Source organism: Fringilla coelebs (genome assembly GCF_963513975.1).
Source record: "Fringilla coelebs genome assembly, chromosome: 1".
In the NCBI taxonomy this organism is placed as follows: Eukaryota; Metazoa; Chordata; class Aves; order Passeriformes; family Fringillidae; genus Fringilla; species Fringilla coelebs.
The window spans coordinates 26,396,255-26,417,490 of record NC_140028.1 but is presented as its reverse complement, the minus strand read 5'-3'; the positions used below and the strand labels follow the sequence as shown (position 1 = coordinate 26,417,490).

Below are 21,236 nucleotides of genomic sequence, written 5' to 3'. Positions count from 1 at the left end.
GGCTTCAGAACAGATCTGTGACAGTTACCTTTATTTATGTTCAGGAAGACAGATTTCAATTTCTGTGGTGACTCTGTCAAAAACACTTTAAAAGCTTTATCTCTCACTGTAATGATGCAGCAAACATATTTTTACACACAAGGTTTGGGGCTTTTTTCTTTACAATTTTAAAATGTTAAAATAAGGCAAAATCCAGGGTTTCAAGTGGACAATATGAACAATATCAATCATTTATTGTACTGATAGGCAGATTCACTTTTCCTTCACTTCATGTACACAACTGTATTTCACATTGCATAGAGAAAAGAGGAGACAAGCAGGTAAGACGTTAAATCACTGTGCATGGAGTGGGAGTAAAACAGTGAGAATGAACTGGCTTAACCTTATTTTAGTTTTTTGTGTGGTTTTTATTCCCAGCAAGACCCCATTCAGCACCACCTCCCCCTTAACTTTCTGAGGCTCAGGCTGGAGAGAGCCCAAGGCCATTAGGCCATTCCTGAAATGGTATTTAGTTGCTTGAGTTCACCAGAGGAATTCAAGGATTCATTTCAGTGGGAGTTCATTGACTGTAATCTTGAAGGATTGAGCCTCATTGTTTGAGACACATTTCAAATAAAATGCATCTGCTTCCATATGTTAAATAAGACACAGAAATGCATCTGAGAAGTTGTATATAGCTAATATGCTAACCTGGAATTGTTTCCAAAACAGTTGTACATGGAGGCAGCATAGGTTTATTGGCATTAAGAGACAGCCCAATTTCCTTCCTTCTCCAGTACTTACTGGGAGCAGTGGCCTGGATATTCAGGAAGTTGTCTGGCATAAAACTGGTGTAAAGTGAAAAGGGAGCCAGGCCAAAAGAACCCCAAGGATGCAAGAAGATAGGGCTGCTTCATAGTATAGTTCCCCTTTAAAAAATACATCTCTAATATAATAAAAAGCAGAGCCCACCATGTAAACTAAATTAATAAATTGTTATAAAATCTGTACTATTTTTTACTTCATTTAATGTCAAATTTTAATGCTAGTGAGACTAATAATTCAGTGTAAGATCCAAGGAGGCACATTTTTTTAAAATAGTCAGTTTGTCCTTTACATGGTACAGATACAAGAAGCCAGGAGATACACAAACTAGACACCAATAATCTTAGGATATTAAATTTAATTATAGATTACACAGAATATGATGTAAAAACAGCAATTTACTAGAATAATTATAACCTGCAAAATGTGAAAATAGTTTAGAAAATGGATTGTCATATTCTCTGACACAGCAATAGTCATGAAAGGTACACTTATAATATCATATGTTAATCTGTGTATTAACTATACTACCTGTCATTTAGCCAGGATTTCAAGACAGATTAAAGGCATTTATTTCTGAAGTGCCTATGTTTAAATTCAGTAAAACAGCTAGACTGAGAACACTATCTTTTTATCAACTACTGCATGGAGATCTATTCCAGATAAATGCTTTGTCTATATGCTATGAATTTGCAATGAGAAGAGTAATTGTAAGACTGCAGAGAGTACAGACCTGTAAGTGGGTGTTTTAACAACTCAAAATATTTCTTAGTGCCTTATTAAATTTTTGAAATCAGACATGCCAATGTCTCTTTCCTATTTCAGACCTAGATCATATTTAATCTGAATTCATGTTTTATATTTAAAAACCCCACATTTATTTGTTTTGGGAAAGATACGTGTTTATGTGTAGATCTTTTTGTTATGTAATTTAACAAGAAATGTTGCAAGTGTCAAAGGATATGATGACCACAGCAATGTCAGCAGGTTTAATTTTTCTCCAGCCATGTTTACGAAAGCAAAAACCCAACCAAAACCAACCCTGACATATTTAGTTTCTTTTTGAATATACAGACTGGCCCAAACACTGACATTCTCTTTATCAATCTTATTGTTACAAAAACTGTACATTACAAACAGTATAGAAACAAACTGAAAGGAATGTGCCACACATCCTGGCTAATTTTCTATATGCAGTTTAAAAATACAGCCTACTCCCTTATAGTGCACAGTTATTGTGTAGAGTACATCACTAGTTAAGTGGACATGATAGAAGAGCTCTAGTTTTCCTCAGCACAGAGAATAAGAGCCAGTTCTGCTCGGTAAAGCTTTCCTCCATCAGACAAGGCCATGATGCTTTTCTTGTATGTTGCAAGGTTGGTAATGTCTAGTTCCTATTTAAAGAACAGATAATGCTTTATAATCCTGTTTAATTATCAGCATGAAAAAGTTTACTTCCAATGGCAGGAAATGAGAAAAAATCCCAGGTATTCTCAGCCTGTCCAACAGTAACACACTAAAATGGTTTTTATATATTTGTATGTTATCCATTACATGATAGCCATATGGTTAGCTTGCTGCTAGCTGGTGTCTCAGAAACAAGCAAGCTCTTGACAGTGTAACTGTGTAATCACAACTCCCCTAGTTCAGGATTTACACTGCTATTATTTCCACCACAATTTTTAGTTGTACTTTGACTTCAGGAATTATGACTTAGAAGCTCTATATTTATCTTATTAGGGTGGATTAAAGCGTCCTTAAAATCCAAATTAAATCTAATCTCTAAGGGGAAAGAAGCCCTCTAGGATTACCTTTTTGTTCTTTTCACAGAGATCCTTCAGTAGGGCATCAAGTTCATTTTCATCTATATAGCCATTGCCATCCTGAAAAATACCATGAAAGACAAGTTTAAACATTTATATTTAGTTCCAGAGGTTACAACTAGTTCTCCACATATTCAGAAAACAAGCTCCAATAAACTACACCATTTATAAAAGCATTTTTTAAAGACTTACTTGATCATACATCTCAAAGGCATTATTGAATTCTTTTGCACACATTTTGACACCCTAAATGCCAAAAGGAAAGAAAACAAACCCATTAATGAACCAGTTATGTGTGATGGTAACAGATTACCTGAAGAATGCGAATATTCATACCTGAAATTTAATAAGAAAATTTTCCTGTACAGGGAGCAGTCTTTGGAGAGAAAAAAAAACAAAGGTCAGAATATTTAACTGTTCCCATTACAGCACTTGGTATATGATATTTCTTGTGAAAAGAAATAGAAGACATACCTGGCCAGTTCAGTAAGCTCCAACTTTCCATCATTGTTTGCATCAAACATCCTGAGCTAAAAAGAAAATATATATTTAATATATCAATCAAAATTTATCAACCTAATGAAGAAAACACTTATTTGGAAAACTTAAATTAACTTTGCCCTGAAATTATGTCCCTGGGTCACATTTGCTGTTTAAGTAATGACTAAGTAATTAATAGTAATTAATTCTACTGCAAAGTGTTGATAAGAAAACAGATAAGCAATTCTGATTAACCTGCAGTAAGGTAAGTCTTAGCCTGCCTACACTGCTGAATGAATTTTCTGTATGAGAAATGTGCATGTTATTATTTATAAATGAGAGGAATGTTGATGTGATAACATTTCATTTTGACTTCATGTCATGATTGGGTAATAGAATCATTATTCTCTATTTATAAAGATGTAAAACTGTTGGGTTAAGTGCAATAGAATCCAAGGCATTTAATTCCCAAGGCAGAAAACAATCGACATTTCATTCACTTGAATAGGTCTAACTATTTAAGTAAAGACTGCATTTTTTTACTGTGAAATATTAAAAAAAAAAAAGTGAAGAGATGTTGCAGATGATCCTATTTCCTTCATGGTACGAAAATAGGAAAATAAATCTCTCAAAATAAGCATAATTAAATTATAATAGCAACGATGTTAATATAATTTCACAAGATAAGTTATTATTTCTAATAATTTTTAATAGCTCTACTAATAAAGTGTTTTCCTTTGAGGCCTTGAAAGAATGAGTTCCTGCCACTTGAAAGGCACAAACAGCATATAATAGCTGTTAGAAGTAGATGAAGATATTGTTCCTGCATAGGACTTTTCTCTTCCAGTATTTATGTCTGTATAGTTCCATTTTTCTACTTTCAAACGTTATATTGCACTTGCTGTGCAATAAAAGAGTCACAAAAGCAGAAGACTACAAAGCATTGTATTGAAAGCACCACCAGCCACACTCCATCCCATCACCTGCAATCCCAGCAATTTTAGATGTCATTTATAGATAAGAAGAAAAGCAACATCCTGTCTTGACATATCTACATAAAAACATATCCTTTTAAAGAGGGAGCTAATGCAACGCGATGAAAAAAGGCCTAATTTCACTTCGTTAATACAAAATAATTGACAAAGGATGCCAGAAAAAGTGACCAATTCTACAAACACTTATTTCTACCCAACTCCATGGTTCCTTTTAGCACTTCCTTCCTTTGTATAAAAGCATCTGCCTTGTATGCATTTCCCAGGAAAACAGATTTGCATTTGAGGGAGGTAAGCAGTGCAGCTGTGAACTTATTTTGTATTTTGATGAGTTAGTGGCTGGCTCTGCCTGCCAGCAGCTGCTCAGGACTGTGTTTTATATTGTCCTTCTGTTTTCTGCAGGGATGATTGGAGAGCTGGGCTTATTTTTTTGTCTTTTTACTAAATTCTTTGTCAATGTGTGTCTCTGCAGAGGGCAGAACTTATAGCACACTTTAGGATAGAGGTCAAAAAGCTCCCTGAATGAAAATGTCATCTTCAGCAGTGAATGAACAGCGACAATTCTATGTAAATGGTTTATCCTGGTACAATGAACCAGCAGACATTTTCTGGGAGAGACACAAGTTTTGTTCAGCCAATCTTAAGCCAGTTTGAGGCCTAGTGCACCTACCTAGCACATTTTTGATTTTTACAAGTATTGTAGGATGAAAACAAGCTGGTAAAACAAAAAATATAGATTTATACATTTCCTGAAGACCAGAATTCTGTCTTTTTTTTTCTTGAAAAGCCCATGGAGGAGCCAGTACTGGTCCTTACCATGGAGTGCCATAGCAATGGGATGAATGGATTGTTCAAAGGGTGGGATGACCAAGGAAGTGACAGTTTTGCTATAATGTTTATCTAAAATATCTTCCTTGAAGCAAGGGGAGAAAGAAAGTGTGAGGTATTTGTAAATGTAAGGAAGCCACCATGCAGTGATATCTTTTAAGACAAGAGACAGACACGGCACTGAAAGAAGACAAAATATAGAACAACAAATTAACACCAAATTAATTTGATCTAAACAATATAATTATGACAAGAACAATTTTGCTCCTATGAAATGTGAAGACTCTGGTTTTACAGCTGGCAGCACAAGGGAGCAAACCAGGGAAAATACAATGGCATGGCATGATACTATATAAATACCAAGAAGGTTAAAAATTCCTGGACTTTTCTTTTTGAGCAGTACTGCCCATTATGGGCAGTTACTGAGTAACTTCCCATTACCCCATTATGCCTTTAAATAAACTTACCATTATTTCTGTGTATTCCGTTAGCTTTGAGTCTTCAATCTGCTTATTTGCTTTCTGTAATAAATCTTTCAAGAAGCTCTGTTAAAATAAATAGAGTAATAGGTGAATTTTTATCTACAGTATAAAATGTTTGACTTGCTAACTTCAGATTAAAGTAATGGGAAATATTTTGCTTCCACTTTAATATTTACTACTGAAGTGTCAAATAAGTAGAAAAACATAGTTATTAAGAGCTAGGAGTACATGTTTCTGTGGGTAAGTTGAAGTATACAGCATTTTATTTGGAAAACGTAATTAATAAAACTTCCTGCATTGCATGCAATTAGTTGTATTGTGAATTTGGAAAAAAAGTTTGGCTTTCAGGTATACTGCTTCTTAATATGCACTATCAGTAAACTAAACTAATTAACCTTGAGTCTCCTTGAAAACTTGTATGCCTAATCACTTCTTGCAGCATCTGAACAATTTTACAGAAAGGATCAATGATTAATTGAGTTTTGTCCTTGCCTGTGGCATTACCTCATGCTAGAACTGAACATTGCTTCTTCCTACTTCGTATTTTAAATGTGTGCAGCCAATTTCATTGCATTTTTGAATGAGGATTTGATGTCACATGACTTGAAACACCAGCCATTTTTACTTTAAAAAATAAGATGGTTTCCACCCATTCTGTGTTTTAATCTTCTGTACTACATCTGTGACATTCAAAAAAAGGAGGACACCAAATTGTAAAGCAAGGGCATTACAAGACCTGAGGAAGGACCTGATTCCTGTCATCAGTTGTAGTGTCATTATCCTTGCAGAATTTTTGGCCACATTTCAAGACAGAAAATGGGAGAGCTTATAAGAAAATATATTTATATTCCCGGACCTGAATACAACCATGTCAATAGTGGTATGACTAACACTCCCTATAGTTCTTCCAGCCTGGCCCTCTCCAGGCTGGAGGCCCTTCCTGGTAGCTTGTATAATGAAGAACACAACTGAAATGTTGTGAATGGATGTTACAGAAACCTGTTTAATCTTGTGTGCTTCAATGGAAAATAGAGCTGGAAGGGAAATTAAAAGGCGATTCAGTCCAGGTCTCATGAAAGGATTCTACCTATCTAAACTTCCTGAATTAGTCTCTGATCTGAGCTATTGCCAAACCTTTCCTAAATACAGGCAGTGATAAAGAGTCTGCCTCCCCCTTAGACAACATACTCTACTGTCATTACTATTGTTAGAAAGTTTTCTTGATTTTCAACTAAATTTCACTCATGAAGTTGTAAGTGGGTGTACTCCTCCCGTAGCAAATACTTTAAAATGTTTAGGCTTGCCAAGAAATACTGATCTAAAAATAAAACTGGACATTTATGTCTTAATTTCAGTGTTAAAATGACCTCTTTCTCTGAGGCAAACGAAACCTCACAGCACAAGAGAGATGAACCATTAGAGATGCAGTTAAAATGTCTTCGTTCTTCAGCTGGCCCTCAATCAACCCTGCCTTTTAAAATCTATTTTAAAATATAGCAGTCAGCAGGCATCATCTAACAGCTGGAGAGTTCTCAAGTGCTACCTTTTCCTGATCCTGCAACTTTAACAACACTGGCTTGGTGCAACCAGTCAGCAGAAGAATGGGTTTGTCTGCCTGAGGGTTACCCTAAGCTTAGATCCTCAGCAAATGTCACACAGATATCAAACTCAAAAGAGAAAGGGAAAAGGAAAAAAGATGTGAATTTTCTGTGATGGATTTCTTTTCTGAGCAGAAGGACAGTAAAGATTTTGAACAGTTTGAGCTCCTGGTGCTTTATTTAAAACTTACATCACTCTTCTTTATACCACATATGGACAAAATAGTCCAAATTAGATGGATAAATACAGACGGTTCTCTTGCTATGAATTCCTTTGATTCCTTTGAATGTAAAGCTACAATAATGACTCAAATGCAGTTGAACTGGGGAAAATGTCACCTTTCTACCCAGAAAGCTGTTGTATATGAGCATCTCTGCTATGAAGAAAGGCAGAGAGAATTGGGACACTTAAGCTTGGAGAAGTGAAGCTTCAGTAGAACATCATCAAAGTATATAAATGCTTCAAGGGAAGGTGAAAAGAGGATGGAGCTAGGCTGCTGACAGAACCAGAAACAACGGTGACAAAGTGAAACACAAAATGTTCCCTCTGAGGATCAGGAAACATATTTTCACTGCAAGGATGACACAGCACTGGCACAGGTTGCCCATGGAGGCTGTAGAGTTTTCATTCTTGGTGACATGCAAAGGCCATCTGAAAAAGGTCCTGGGCAACTAGCTCTGGGTGGTATTGCTTGAGCAGAGGGGTTGGACCAGATGACCTCCTGAGGTTCCCAACAACCACCCTGTGATTCTGTGACACTAACTCTGCATTGGCAAATTGATGTTGGTTGTATGACCAGGGAAATAAAATCACTCTTGTTTCAAGACTTCTTAACTGTGCAAGGCCGAGATGGCTAATAGGGTAACCTTGATCCTGCTCTTATTTGTGCTTATGAAAGCTGATACCAAAATCCTTCTAGGTTAACCAAGCAGAGGCAGCACAATACCATTTGTGTTAGTCTAGCAATATTAGAGTTAGGAAATTGCAGGGTTATGTGGTACTTGAAACAGCATCAACTGTCCAGCAGCATAGTGATGAATAGTAGTGATGCATTAAGAAAAAACACAACAAAGCAGCTATTTTCCCTAAGAGGCCAAAAAAATAACCAACATAGCTGTCAGAGACTCATCTTGCTTTCTTAATCTTTCTTATTTCTAAGCTAGCTGGTACCCTAAGGCATTTGAGAACAACACTGATCTGAATTAAAACATGGCTTGAAAAAAACATTGATCAGATTAGAGTTTCACTTTAAATAATTTACTGGCCATAAAAACATCAGCTAATTGTATTGCATTTTTTGTCATGTTTGAAATGCAAAAACATGCACAGGTGGGTATCTGAAGAAAGAGATAGCTGCACAGGCTGTAATCCAATGCCTGTTCTCATGTTGTTTATGCTCACATAACAACTGGTTTACCTTAAGTTCCTCAGAATCAATGAAGCCACTGTGGTCGCTGTCATATTTCCTCCATGTCTGCAATCAGAATGGGAATGCTTTAATGATATTTTTATGGCAGGCAGGTCTTCGATGGTTTTGTAACAGACAACTTTTCATACTGTACCTGCATGAAATCTTCACTTGACTTTAGCTGCTGGCATCTGAAGAACAACAGGAAATTCTCTTCCGTTGGCAATACCTGAGCAAGCTGTAAGAGGATTTAAGAAAGATTAAATTTTGGCTCTTTATCAGGCCTGCTGAGCCTGTAATAGAGCATGAAGATTTTTAAGAGTGTATGGAATTCTTTGTGCTCATATTGCCTCTGCTGTAGAGTGGCCCACTTGGAAGCTTCATCCCGCTAGCTGAAGTGTTTGGAAGGTGCCTCTGAAAGGCTTCTGGCCTGCAGCTTTGTCACAGTCACCAAGGTCAAACAGAACTCGAGGTCAGAGAGGAGGGAGTGAGGTAGCACTTTACCAAAAGGGTAGCTGGGGGAAAGGGGAAAAAAATCACCCATGCAGAATTAGAATCTGTATTAAAATCCATTGAATCAGCATGAAGGGAAAGCATAACACAAGGATTCACAGAGGATAAGGGTGAATGACCATGAATTAGAAAACAGAAATATAGACTACTAAGATACCAAGGAAGAGCAAGGAAGAAAGGAACACTGACATGAAGAACATGTGTGTAAAGCAAATGGTTAAATATAAGGAAAAGCCAGGAGAAAAAACCCCAGAAAATAGGGAGGGTAAGGGATGGCAGTTCTCATTTGTCAGTCACAGAAATGTGTTCAAAAAGAGCTATAAATACCAGAAAGAAATCAAGAGGGCTTTTAGCCCTGCAAAACCAGGGATGGTTCTTCCAATGCCTCTTCTTTACAAAAGGCTTTTTTAAAATCAGACATTATTGTACTGATTATTGAAAATGTTCATTTACTATAACTCAATTTTGGCAAGTGACAAATGTAGAAGATGGAAAATATGCTGTATAATTTAATGTAAAATCATGATTTGTTTTTAACAAAAGCCCAATTTTTTTTTCTGTCCTCAAAATGTATGAAATATGTTTTGATTAAAAAAAACTTTTTACTTGAAGAATAGACCAGCTGTGCTTACTATGGAGAAAATGGAGAAAGACAGATTTCTTAGCTGCATTTTTTTATGTAAAATGACATCTGCAGACTTTCTGGAGTCCCATCTTAAAATTTTGATTTAAATTTTTGTTTTTCCGCCTTCATTTCACACCCTCAAATATTTTGTTCTGCCTATTTCAGTGCTATTGCCTAATTGCTGAGGCTTTTTTATTGGGAACCAGCAGAGCTATAAGTGACTTCAGTTCTCACCTCACAGACACAACAAAGTTATGGAGACATATCTCTTGTTTCTCTAAAATCATATGTGCAAGGAATCAGTTAAATTCTCTTAGTGTTGGTACAGCTGAAAAGACACATCAGAGCACTCTCCCCACCGAAATGGCGCGGCTGATGACAGGCTGTCAGGCCCATCAGAACCTTCTGAGTGCTTTTGCTAAGTGGCTGAACATGAAATCAAAATCGACCCAAGAAATGCGTTTTTGTCAGCAGCTTTCAAAACCTACTGCATCATAAATAGAATATACACGTATGGGTGAGTATATATTTATGTGTATGCAATAGCTAAATGTGTCTAACTCAGTCCTGATTTACGAAAAGTCTTTATTTCTCTCATGACAGAAAAGCTTTGATTTTTACAGTATGCTCCTATTTAACAGCAAATGATGAATGGAAGAACTATTCAGAATAAAAAAGATAGTTTGGGTGAAGTGACTGATTATAACAATGGGAAAGGATTTGCTTTTGTGGAAAATATAAATAAGATGTCGTTCAATGACATAGCTAACTCCTGTGAATTTTGCAAGGGCACCATAAAATAGTAACTATCCAAAGGATCATTAACAGCTTATTAGCAGTACAATACTGTAATTGAGGCACAGAATATATTACCTCTGAAAGAAAATTACCTTATTTTAAGCTATACCTCTCACCCTTTGTAAGTCTCAGGGGAAAGCATTAAATTGCTTTTTGTGGAAAACTCTGCAGTATTAAAGGGATGAGTAGATTGTGTGGAAACTGGTTCAACTTCCCAGTCCCAGTTTTATACCACTACCAAGAAGAAAGATGGAAACCTGGTGCTATTTTAAGTGATGACTTCTTTGTGGGGATAAGCATAGGGGGACTTTGTGAGCATCTTTGAGTAAGAGTACAGACCACTGCAAGCCTCTTTATGGCAGCAGTAGTAGTTTAGTGAGCCTTGAGCTTTGCTGCTCAAGAGAAGGTTGGTTGTCTCTGGATCACAAACAATAGAGGACAACTACAAAGCCTGAGACTGGTTTGACTCCTCTCTGGTCAGCTGCAGGCTGAGGTGTGTCTTTATAGGCTACCTAGAAGAAAAAATACTCTCAGTACCCAAACCAATATCAGAAGGTTTTTTTAGACATTGTTCTCTAAGTAAATTCCGTTGATATTTAATGCTATTTAAAATTCCTTTCGCCTGATAGAGTGAATTTGCTTTTTAAAATCCCATAATAGAGCATGGGAGTACAAAGAATATTTTAGGCTAATAAGGAGTCGATTTTTTGGCAGCAGTAATCTTCAAATAATTTGAATGTGAAATTGCTGCAGCTCTGAGTTTTGAAACCTTGGGTTTCACAGCCACATTTTAGTAAAAGCATTGGTCTCAATGAGTACAAAAGGTGAATTAAAGGTCTCTTACACAACGGAAAGAAAGTGGGCAGGTCAGGCTCTGCCTTTAGCTGGAGGACACTGGATAATAGCCAGCAAACTAACTGCAGTGTGCTTGCAAAGACAGAACCAACACTTGAAGTGGATTTTCACTGAGCTGAAAATCCACTTCTTCCTCTGTGAAGCCACCCAAGCCTCCTCTTTATCTCAGTCAACAGACCTTTCCTGAAAACTCAATATTGGCTGGCACGTTCTTTGTCAAATGCTGGGTGTCCATTTTGAGAGCCATGAGTCTGAATGGCTTTACGTAAGTTTTCTTGAGCGGCATTCACACAGTTTTCAGAAAAACTATTTGATGTACTGTGTAAATGGGAACAATCTGGAATTACTGGATAATTTTTTTAATATAAGGAAAGAGAGTCAAGTCCAAGTACCAACTTTCATATCATACTGCTCGGCACGTACCACACATTTCATGAGTCCCATCAGCAGTTTCCAAATCAAGCTTCATGCTGATGTAAGGGAAACAAAATACAGCTATTGGGTTTGGAAACTGCTATATTAAGGGAGAAAGTCCCCTCAGTCACTGAATTCCATACTATCACTATTCAGTTGCTTCCGTGAATGCTGAGCATGCTTGGCCCTTCACTGGGGGTGGTGAGCCATATCAGACCCCGCTGGATTTGCTCATCTTCCCTCATTAAGTCAATATCAGAATCAGAAATAGAATTTGAAAGGTAAAACTTCCAGTTATCTTCCCTAAGTGAAGAAGCACAGTCTTTTTCAGGCACCGTTCACACTTTCTTCTAGCATCAGTGCTGGCTCCACAGATATTCAAAAAGACTACTTTAAATAAAATTCTTCAATAACAAATAAATTAGCATTTTTTCGTCCAAAACAAAAAGAGTGGTTAAATCAAATAAACTCTACTTTCTAGATGCAAAGCTATTTGATCAATGCTCAGTATTGTTAAAAGATGCACTTTTAAAAATCAATTGTGGCTGCAAGTGAAACAAATTGTTCACATTTCTGCAGTAGTTTTGTCATTAAAACATATGCCTTTAAACAAGTATATAAAATTCAGACATACGACAGAGGAGAAAAGGTATCTTGAAACGATCTATTGTTTCAGCAGGGATACTTTCTATTGACTTCTACAGATTCTATTCAGTCCTCAGTTTTAAAATTAGATACTGACCCAAAGCTGGTCACTGTAGAAATTTTGCAGGCCTGGCTTGTTTCCAGCTGTTTTCTAATTAGCTCTCTAGGTCAGATTTCTTATTATCAGGAAAAAAGTACAGTATCATTTAATAATAAAACCGCAGTCTCACTGCACTCAGAGTGACATAAATGAGTCGTTGATTTAAGCTCAGAGAAGTGACTTCTCAAACTGTAACCCTATAACACAACAAACTCTCCTTTTTGAATTGCAGCGCTGAAGAGTGAAATTCAGAGAAAACACAATGATTCCCTGCTTCCTATCAAGTTGTCTAAGTTATACAATTGTTGAGCAGCTGTACAAAGATAAGCTGGTTATCTTTAGCCTCTTCAGAAAATGGGAGTAGGGAATGTGAGAATTTTCTGCCTGCAGTTCTGTTAAGGTTCAAGAAAGGAAATCCTAAGAAATTCCTTCTTAGTCATGATTAACATGCTGACTTACTTGGGTTACATACTTGGGGTTTTTTAGAACAGATTACATACAGTGACTGCCCAATTAACTTCACTCAGATGTTATCATCACTATCAGGAATGGTGACAGAGCACGAGTTCAAAATCACAGGTAGCACTACATCACATTGCTTCTCATCAAATTACCTTTTTAATTTAAATTTCTGAAATAGAACTTTATTCTGCTTTGTAGAAAACTTAAATTGCTGTTGATGCTAATTTGTATTGAACGAAGAGAGAAAAGTTGAATGACTTGTGGTGAAATGTCTGGAATGTGGTAAGGAATACATTACATGTTAATGAAAAAGTTTCATTAGTGAAAATAAAAAAAAAAGATCTTAACAGCAAGGAAGAAATATTCTGTGTATCTAAAAATCCAAAGTACTGGCATATTATGCTCACATTGTTCTGTGCTAAACGTATTTTCTTCAAGTAAAGTTACAAATCTTACCTCAACTATACCTATTTTTCCATCAGTAGATTTCCCGTACTGGTCCACAAAAGCTTTCATTTCAGGTGTTAAATCCTACAAAGTTACAATGATAGAATCATTATTTTAAAATACAAGAAACATATGTAAACATACTTGAATAATCTATTATTTGCCAACTAATATACCACATTAAATGAAGTACTCACACAGTGAAGCTGCACTCGTCGCGTTTAAATGATTTTTTTTTCATTTTACTTCCTAGGGAATTCTATTATAGCCTGTGTGAATGATTGGCATCTAAATGCTTCGAACGCTATTTTAGTTTACAGAATGAAAAAATTATAAAGACAGATGTGTTGGAAGATGTGTCTAACAGTTCCTTTTTTTGAGAGGGTGACAGTGAAGTTCATAGGCAATTATTACTCCATTTTCTTAGTTTTCATTTTTAAATTAGTAACTTGAAGGCAGTGCAGAATCTTTCAAAATAAGGAAAAATTTCAGTATTATACATCTGAACACCAAAATAGTCTTTCCGCATCTTTGAGTGGATTTTTCCTGAACAATGGATGCTATTTTAGTCTTAAAAATCTCATCACACTATCATATTTTTCACTGTTTAGTATTTGGTTATCATGGAAACAGAGTCAAAATGTCACTGCTTAAGTGTAGAAAGGGAGATTTAGTCAGGAGAAAACTTTAAGCAGTACCAGAACAAAGCCATCGTTGTTGTCCATATAAATTATGGTCCCTGCTACATATCTGTCTTCTAAAGACTATTCTCATTCTAGGCTATGGCAAAAAGTGCCAGCCTCAGGGTAAATAGCTAAATATTTGATTTTACACTTCAACTTGACCTGCCTTTCTTTGATATGAGATGTCATCAACCTTCAATATTGAATAGACTTTTAATTTTCATTGTATTTCTTAGAGGTGGAAGCCAGTGAAACCATTCAGCAAGAATAGGGTTACAGTTATATTGAAACAATGGACAATTCTACAGTTATAGATGAAGTTACATCAGACTTTGGAAATTAAAGGTTTAGTTGTTATAAAAGATCTGATTATATAGGACCTAAGTGATTTTCTCACTAGAGACACGGGGACTCTCAGCTGTACAAAGTCCATTGTAGCTTGTCCCAAATTTCACCTGCCCAAGCTAACTAAAATGTCAGTTCCTTGTAGCTGATGCAGTCACGGCCTAGTATCCTATTTCTGTCAAAGTCATCCATAGCAAGTTAGTAATTTGCCGTGGCTTTAATTAGAGATGTGGTTATTAATACAATGGACTTCAAAGTCACCTTTCATCTAATGATCCCAGAGTGGGGACAAGTTTGCTTAGCAGGTAGAATGGAGAATTAGACACTTGGATTTTAATTAGTCCTGGTTAAATATTTTACTAATCTTTCTAATAGCAGCTCTGCAGTGCCGGACATCCATCCAGTTTCCAGCCATCGAAGGAGGCACAGTTGATTACAGTTTAAACAAACCAGGAAACTTATCCTCTAGTTTATTATTCAGAAATTATGGTGAGTTTTGTGGTGTTTACTTAACCTGCTCATGAGCTGCTTGAAGAGTTATTTTGGTTATGTTATTTGAATAAATGTTCTTGGTCAAAAAAATTGCCTAACTTTCACTTAGTCCTAAACCTGATACAGATGCAGCGCTCAATTTTTGAAATAAAGAAACTAGCCCTTCATGCATTAATCAGATACCTCAGAAAAGATACTTTTCCAACAAGTGGAAAAAATTAGCTTTTTCTGATACGATTCGACAATGCAAGGATAATTGGCACTACAGAAACGCTCACATAATTGTACTCATAAATAACATACTTCTGTGCAGAAATATTGTCATTTTCTATACAGGCAGGGAAAGTGAGAAATGGATGTGGAATAGCTCACACAAGACCCACCTTTTGGCACTTTATCAACGTCTGTGATGGTTACTTACAACCCAGGGTTTCTTTTGGCAATTGGCACTCCCAAATAGAGAATGCATTGCATAAATGTGGGTCACAATAAACAGAAGCTATGTTGATACACATTTGTGGCTTTTATCTTTAAAAAGAGTTCTTTTAGCATGGCTGAAGTTATACCAGATCAATTCAGTATCTACCATAACGCATGAAACAAAAAGGCCTGATGTTTCCAAAGCCCAAGCACTAACCCTTCTGAGTAGACATTCCCCCCTTCCAGGGGGCTAGACTGAATCAAGCTGCATGCCACCTCTCTGTCTGAGAAAAAGCAGCTGTGAAAGTACAGGCTTACTGAGTGGATTAATGCAAGGATTAGCATCAGAACATAATTAGAACAGTTCTGCAGTTGGAAAGAATATTGGGAAATATTAAACCATCCTATTCAATGACAGCATCAATGTGATTCTTTAATGCATTTGGCATGACTGATGTAAAATCCAGCTATGAAGAATGCATAATTGAATATTTCAAAAATAGTGAGCAGAAGAGCGACCTGAAATGCAGAAGTTAATGATGACAAAGAAGCTTTGGGGTGTTAAAAGAAGGACAGACAAGGAAATGACACATAACCTACACTTGTTTCTCAATGTGTCCCTCCTGGCAAAAGAATAGATATTCAAAGATACTGAATTAGTATCCCGTGAGACAGGAAATGAACTAATGAGATGCTTGTTTAGCAAATGAGCCTTCAAATGCAAGAATCAGGTTAGGTTTGAAACCTAAGATGACATATAGCTGTACTCCAGAGCCCACAGACCTGGTGCTGAATTTGCTACTGTAGATTGTTCTTTTCAGCAGAACACTCCAAAGCTAGGTTTGAATCAGAGAAATGGGACAGAAAAACTTAAAACATCTGAGCATTTTTAGAATACAATGTCAGATACCGTCAGGAGTTATTAAAAAAACTCACATACATTATAACATTTGTAGCAGATAAGAATAATCCTGCAAGGATGTCTGTGTTGCTTTGAGTAGGCTATGTTTTAAAGAGGTGCACACTTGCTTCAAGAGAGAAAAGATCCTGATCTTAAAATTATAAATATTTTTTACTATGAGCCTCTAATCAATTTTTAACTACTCAATAATATATCAGCATTTCTACTAACAATGTCATTCTTACTAAATATAAAGAGGCTTCAATATCTTCTTTCTACCGAGCAAACTTAAGAGTTTCCTGCACTTTAGCATAGAAGAGAGATTTGTTCTGTTGCAGTACTTGAAATGTATCAAAGTTGTTTAATATTTTCTCTGAAAAAAAAAAGACCTTTTCCTGCTAAAACACCCACACTGATTTTCCAATTTTCTGTTTTGTTTTGAATTTTTTAAACTTCAATTTTGATTTTATCTTTAATTTTAGTTTGAACTTACACTCAGGAAAATGAGAGCCTACACCAACGTCTCCTATAAGAATTAACTGCTACCTAGACTGTAGTAACATTAGAGACATTGCTGAGAGACAGATTTTCATATGTAGAAAGTTTGTACTCATACAATTTATATTATGCAATTTTTCACAAAAACAATTAAGTGTCATAATAATTATTTTTTTCTGCATTTTGGTCTAAAATATACAGGAACTTTCAAAGAAAAATTAATTATTGAGAAGCTATTTCTCAATTTGGAGGCATTCTTATTAAAAAGTATTAATCTATTTTCTCCATGCACACATCATCCACTTAATTTTTTTTTTTTTTCTGTTTCTTCAGAATTCTTTTAGCATAGATTCATTTAGGCTGTTTCCATTAAGTTATATATTGGGCTTTGATGCTAAATGTGGCTGTATTTTTGCATGGAATCTTTAATTTCTTTCTTTCTTTCTCCCTTTTCCTTTCTCCCCCTGCATGGGCATAGTTTAGAGGAAATTAATAATGAATTTTTCAGTAGCTCATACACAGACGTGTTTTGACAACACTACCAAAAACTTCGCTGTCCCTCTGAGCCATTTAGACAGCCAGGATTTGGTACTCATACTCCTGGTGAAGAGCAATAAGTGTTTAGGAGTCATCTGCAGATCTATTTAGTGACCACCAAGGGGCAGAAACGCATTTCAGCCCGTGCTGCCCATTAGGTGGGAAATTAAGAGTCCAGCTACCCTGACGTGATGGGTTTTTCTCTTCTGCTTTTTTCTTTTTCTTCATCCTTTTTTTTTTTTTCTTATGTGTGTGTGTATCTTCCCCTCCTCTCCCCGCCAGTTTTACTCATCTGGATCAGATAAGATTAACTGGGACAAGGTCCCATCCAAGACAAAAAGACAGCATCCATACATTTCTTGACTTTTCTTTTTAAGCATTGTCAGAAGTATCAGCTTGAAGCCTTGCAAGGTACGAGCGGGAGCCGCTCATCAGTGAGGTGGACCCTGGTTTCACCTTTCCAAAGCAGACGATTTATCAGATTTGCAACCTGCTCATTTCTAACCAAGCTCTTTCCCTTTGCCCGGTGCGGTAGGTGCGTGAACCGCGGGATGGCAAGAGAGAAGAACAGAAGGAACCGGGGCACTGGAGTTTGCTCAAGAAAACTCTTCTTTCCCGAAGAAGACGGAAAAGTGGGGCGAAACATTAACCTACCAAGCCTGCCTTCTTCCGTGCCTGCTGCAGCTCCTGGATGAAGTTTTGTAGCTCCTTCCCGTCCATGAACCCATTGCCTGAATGAACAACAGAAAGAGTTACGGCTGCCGTCACCGCTCCCTCCAAACTCTCTCCGTTCTCCAGCGCCGGCAGGGGCGTCTCCGACCCGGCTGCTCCCTCCCGGCGAGCGGCTCCCCGCGCACCTCTCCCGGCACCGGCCCCGCTCCCGATGGCGCCGGGGCTGCGGGCGGCGGGCGGGGACGGGGCCGCTCCCGGGCGGGCAGCGGTGCTGTCCCCCCAGCCTCCCGCGGGCTCGCCCCCCGCGCCCCCCGCGCCCCCGCCGCCCCGGAGGGAAAGGAGTCACCGTCGGAGTCGTAGTGGTGCCAGATCTCGAAGAACTGGGCGGCCGAGATCTCCACGCCCTGCAGGTGGGTCTCCGCCGTCATGGTGGGCGCGGGGCGGCGCGGGGGGCGCTGTCCGCGGTCCTGACTCGCCTCTGACCGCGGCCGGCGCGGAACGACAGCGGCGGCTCCGACGGCTCCTCCCGCCGCCGCCCCGCCGAGGGCTATTTATGAGGCCGTCCCGGCCGGGCCACTCCCCCCGGCGCTGCCCTCCCTCTCCGCGGGCCCCGGCGCGCCCTCCCCGCCCTGCGAGGGGGGGCCGGGGTCTCCCGACGGCGGCACCGCGGCCGGGGCCAGCCCCGCGGCGGAGCCCTCGGGAACCGACACCCCGCGACGTGGGAGGGGTGTGTGGGTGCCGAGCGAGGAGCCCCGAGCGGAGGGAGCAGCGCTGAACGACCCGCTCAGGAGTTACTGCGCATCCCTTGCTGCGGAGAGCGTGCCCATGAGACGTGGGGGCAGAGGGTGAGCACAGCCTCCCAGTTTAGCCGTGGGGTTTCCATGTGGAAGAGGGTCCTGAATTTTAGAGCATGGCTCACAGCATCTCCGGATGTCCCGGTACAAGAAAAAAAAACAAAACAAACGCTTGGGGCACCATGTGGGCTGCAAGGACCCCGGCTGCAAGGTCCATCCCCAGTCCAGAGCTGCAGACAGTTTTGCACAGAGATGATCTCTGAAGAGCCACCCTTTACCTGGTATCCCTTCTGAGGTATAATGGGATCTTGACATACCCATATTGAGACAGCATAGAAACAGTGCCTAGGCATAAGGGACACTACCACAGTCTGCTCTGACTGAGCAAGAGCTTCTTTTTCATAGACCGGCTTTGGAGCCTTGCTCTCTTATAAGCAGTGAGTTGGAGGAAGGGAAGAGAGCAGCCTATAAAAATCTTCCTCTTGCAGTGGGGAAACATGGTGCTGTGCTGATAATGCTGAGTCCCTTTTGGGATGATTAATTTTAGTCATTAGGGCTACCTGGATACCCTGAAGCACTGAAACTGCCTTTCTCCTTCCAGCAGTGTCGTTCAGATACTACACTGAGTTGCGATGGTTTGATGGTCAAGATGACTGGCTGACAGGACACTGGCAAATGCAGTAGGTAGAACAGTAAAGATGAGAGATGCAAACAGCTGGGAAACCCAGAAATCTCCATGTGTGAAGTGACTGGCATAAGTAACATTAGGGAAATAGTATCGCAAATAGCGTGAGCATGCAAAATAACAGGGTAATGCAGAAGACAGCAAAATGCCAATGGGGATGGATAACCCCTTGGGATGAGGGGGGGATGTTTAGTTAAAGGCTACATGTTGTGAGAGGGATTTCAGTAGATTGGGTGGCTGAAATCTTGTATGCATTATGGAACAAGATGTGGACACAGTGATTAAGAAATCATGAGACCTTATACTTGATTCCTTCCATCTTTCCATTCTCCTGTTTCTTCACCTGTTATGTGCAGCCCTCTCTCCCTCTGGCACTGCTGTTTGGCTGTGAGTTGTACAAGAGATGCACCAAGTTGGCCCGTGTTTTTTAGCTACTGAACAAAGCAGCAGCTAAGAGAAAAGACACAAGAATCTGATTATTAATCTCTTCAGTTCAAATATTTGTATTAGTGAAAAATGTTTAGACTAGTTTTGCCATCACAGATACCCATTATACTTACAAAAGGGCTGAAGAAATTTTTATATTTTCTTATAATCAGGCTCTGGGTTTCATTGTGTAAAAAAGAAAAAAAAAGTCAAGACTGGACCAATTTCCCATCTAGGAACTACTTTTTAGGCATGGCTTTCTCAGAGAAGGAGACTTTAGCGGGACCAGTATCATGAAACTTTTGCAATCTGCCTACATTTTTTCTTGAAAATAAAGATCTGAACTAAACACGTTTCCTTCCATAAAGCAGCAATAATGACCAGAAAAGCGAGAATTCGTAAGGCTTTTTTTTTTTTACAAGGAGCAAGGACATGGCCGTGCTCTGGCCTCGACAAATGGAAGCACAGTGAATCAAGCCTGGGATTATTCTTTGTACTTGGAAAAGACAATGGGGTGCCAGTGACGCAAGGACACTGGAAGGAGACAAAGGTGGAACTAGCATTTCCTTCATTTTTAGATAGAAGATGTCTGTGCCAGTGAGGCAACTCCTTATACGCCAAGTGTATTGAATTACCCTGTCCAGTGCAGAATTTCAGCTTCCAGCAAGCCTGCAGGAAAAGAAACCAAGTACTGAACCTGTTTCAACAAACCTCTGACTTGCATCTGATGTTGATTTGCTCCTTGCTGCTTACCATTTTCCAATGGCACATCACATCTTGTTCTTGTCCCTTTTCCTTGACCCAAAAGATTGTAGCTGAATGGGAGCAAAGAATTTAGCATTGTATGGGGCCAGTTCAACCTTGTTCATCTGACTGTTCAGACTTTTAAACAAAGAGGAGCTGCGATGTTTACATTTTAAAATGTTCTCAGAATAAAATATTTTATATAGGTCATATGTGGCCAGGAGGATTTAAAAGAAGTCTCACATGAACTTTTGCTGCTTCTCCCCGTAACTGTACAATTGAATGCAGATGCTTGGATACGTTGACCTCTCATTATGCTAACATCTACAAAATCAGGATTGGCTCCAGAGCAATTTATGCATCTTTGTGTGTTTTTTATAAAACAGTACATCAAGGTGAATGGGTCTCTAAGTTCTCTGATGCACTTGACATAATCCTTCTGCACAGGCATAAAAGTAGCAGACATTTCCGTGCCAAAATAATCACTTACATAACTAACTGTACACCATATTTTTATGATTAATGAATAAGCAAGCCAGCATTCATATTTAATCCCACTGGACTCTGCTTATGCAAAACTAAATTGGAAACTGGTCATTTCAATTCAAGAAGCTATTAATTTCCATTGAAAGAGGAAGCACTGGAAAAGATTTAAAAATGTAGATATATACAGGATGTGATCCATAACTCAATGAAGTCCATGCAAATTTTCCCAGTGATTTTAGAGGGCTTTATGCAAGGACAAAATTCTTCTCATTTTCAGA

At 38.5% G+C, this 21,236-nt stretch overlaps 1 protein-coding gene across 1 annotated transcript; it reads right to left on the bottom strand.

Moving 5' to 3' along the window:
• Positions 1-2,084: 2,084 nt before the first annotated feature.
• CALB1 (calbindin 1) lies at positions 2,085-18,251 on the bottom strand (the record flags this gene model as incomplete). The annotated part of the gene is made up of 11 exons (XM_084216756.1): positions 2,085-2,198; positions 2,616-2,687; positions 2,820-2,873; positions 2,964-3,003; positions 3,102-3,157; positions 5,395-5,472; positions 8,426-8,482; positions 8,571-8,654; positions 13,285-13,359; positions 17,806-17,882; positions 18,170-18,251. 11 exons carry the CDS (start codon positions 18,249-18,251, stop codon positions 2,085-2,087), a joined length of 789 nt encoding a protein of 262 aa, XP_084072882.1.
• Between the last annotated feature and the right edge of the window lie 2,985 nt (positions 18,252-21,236).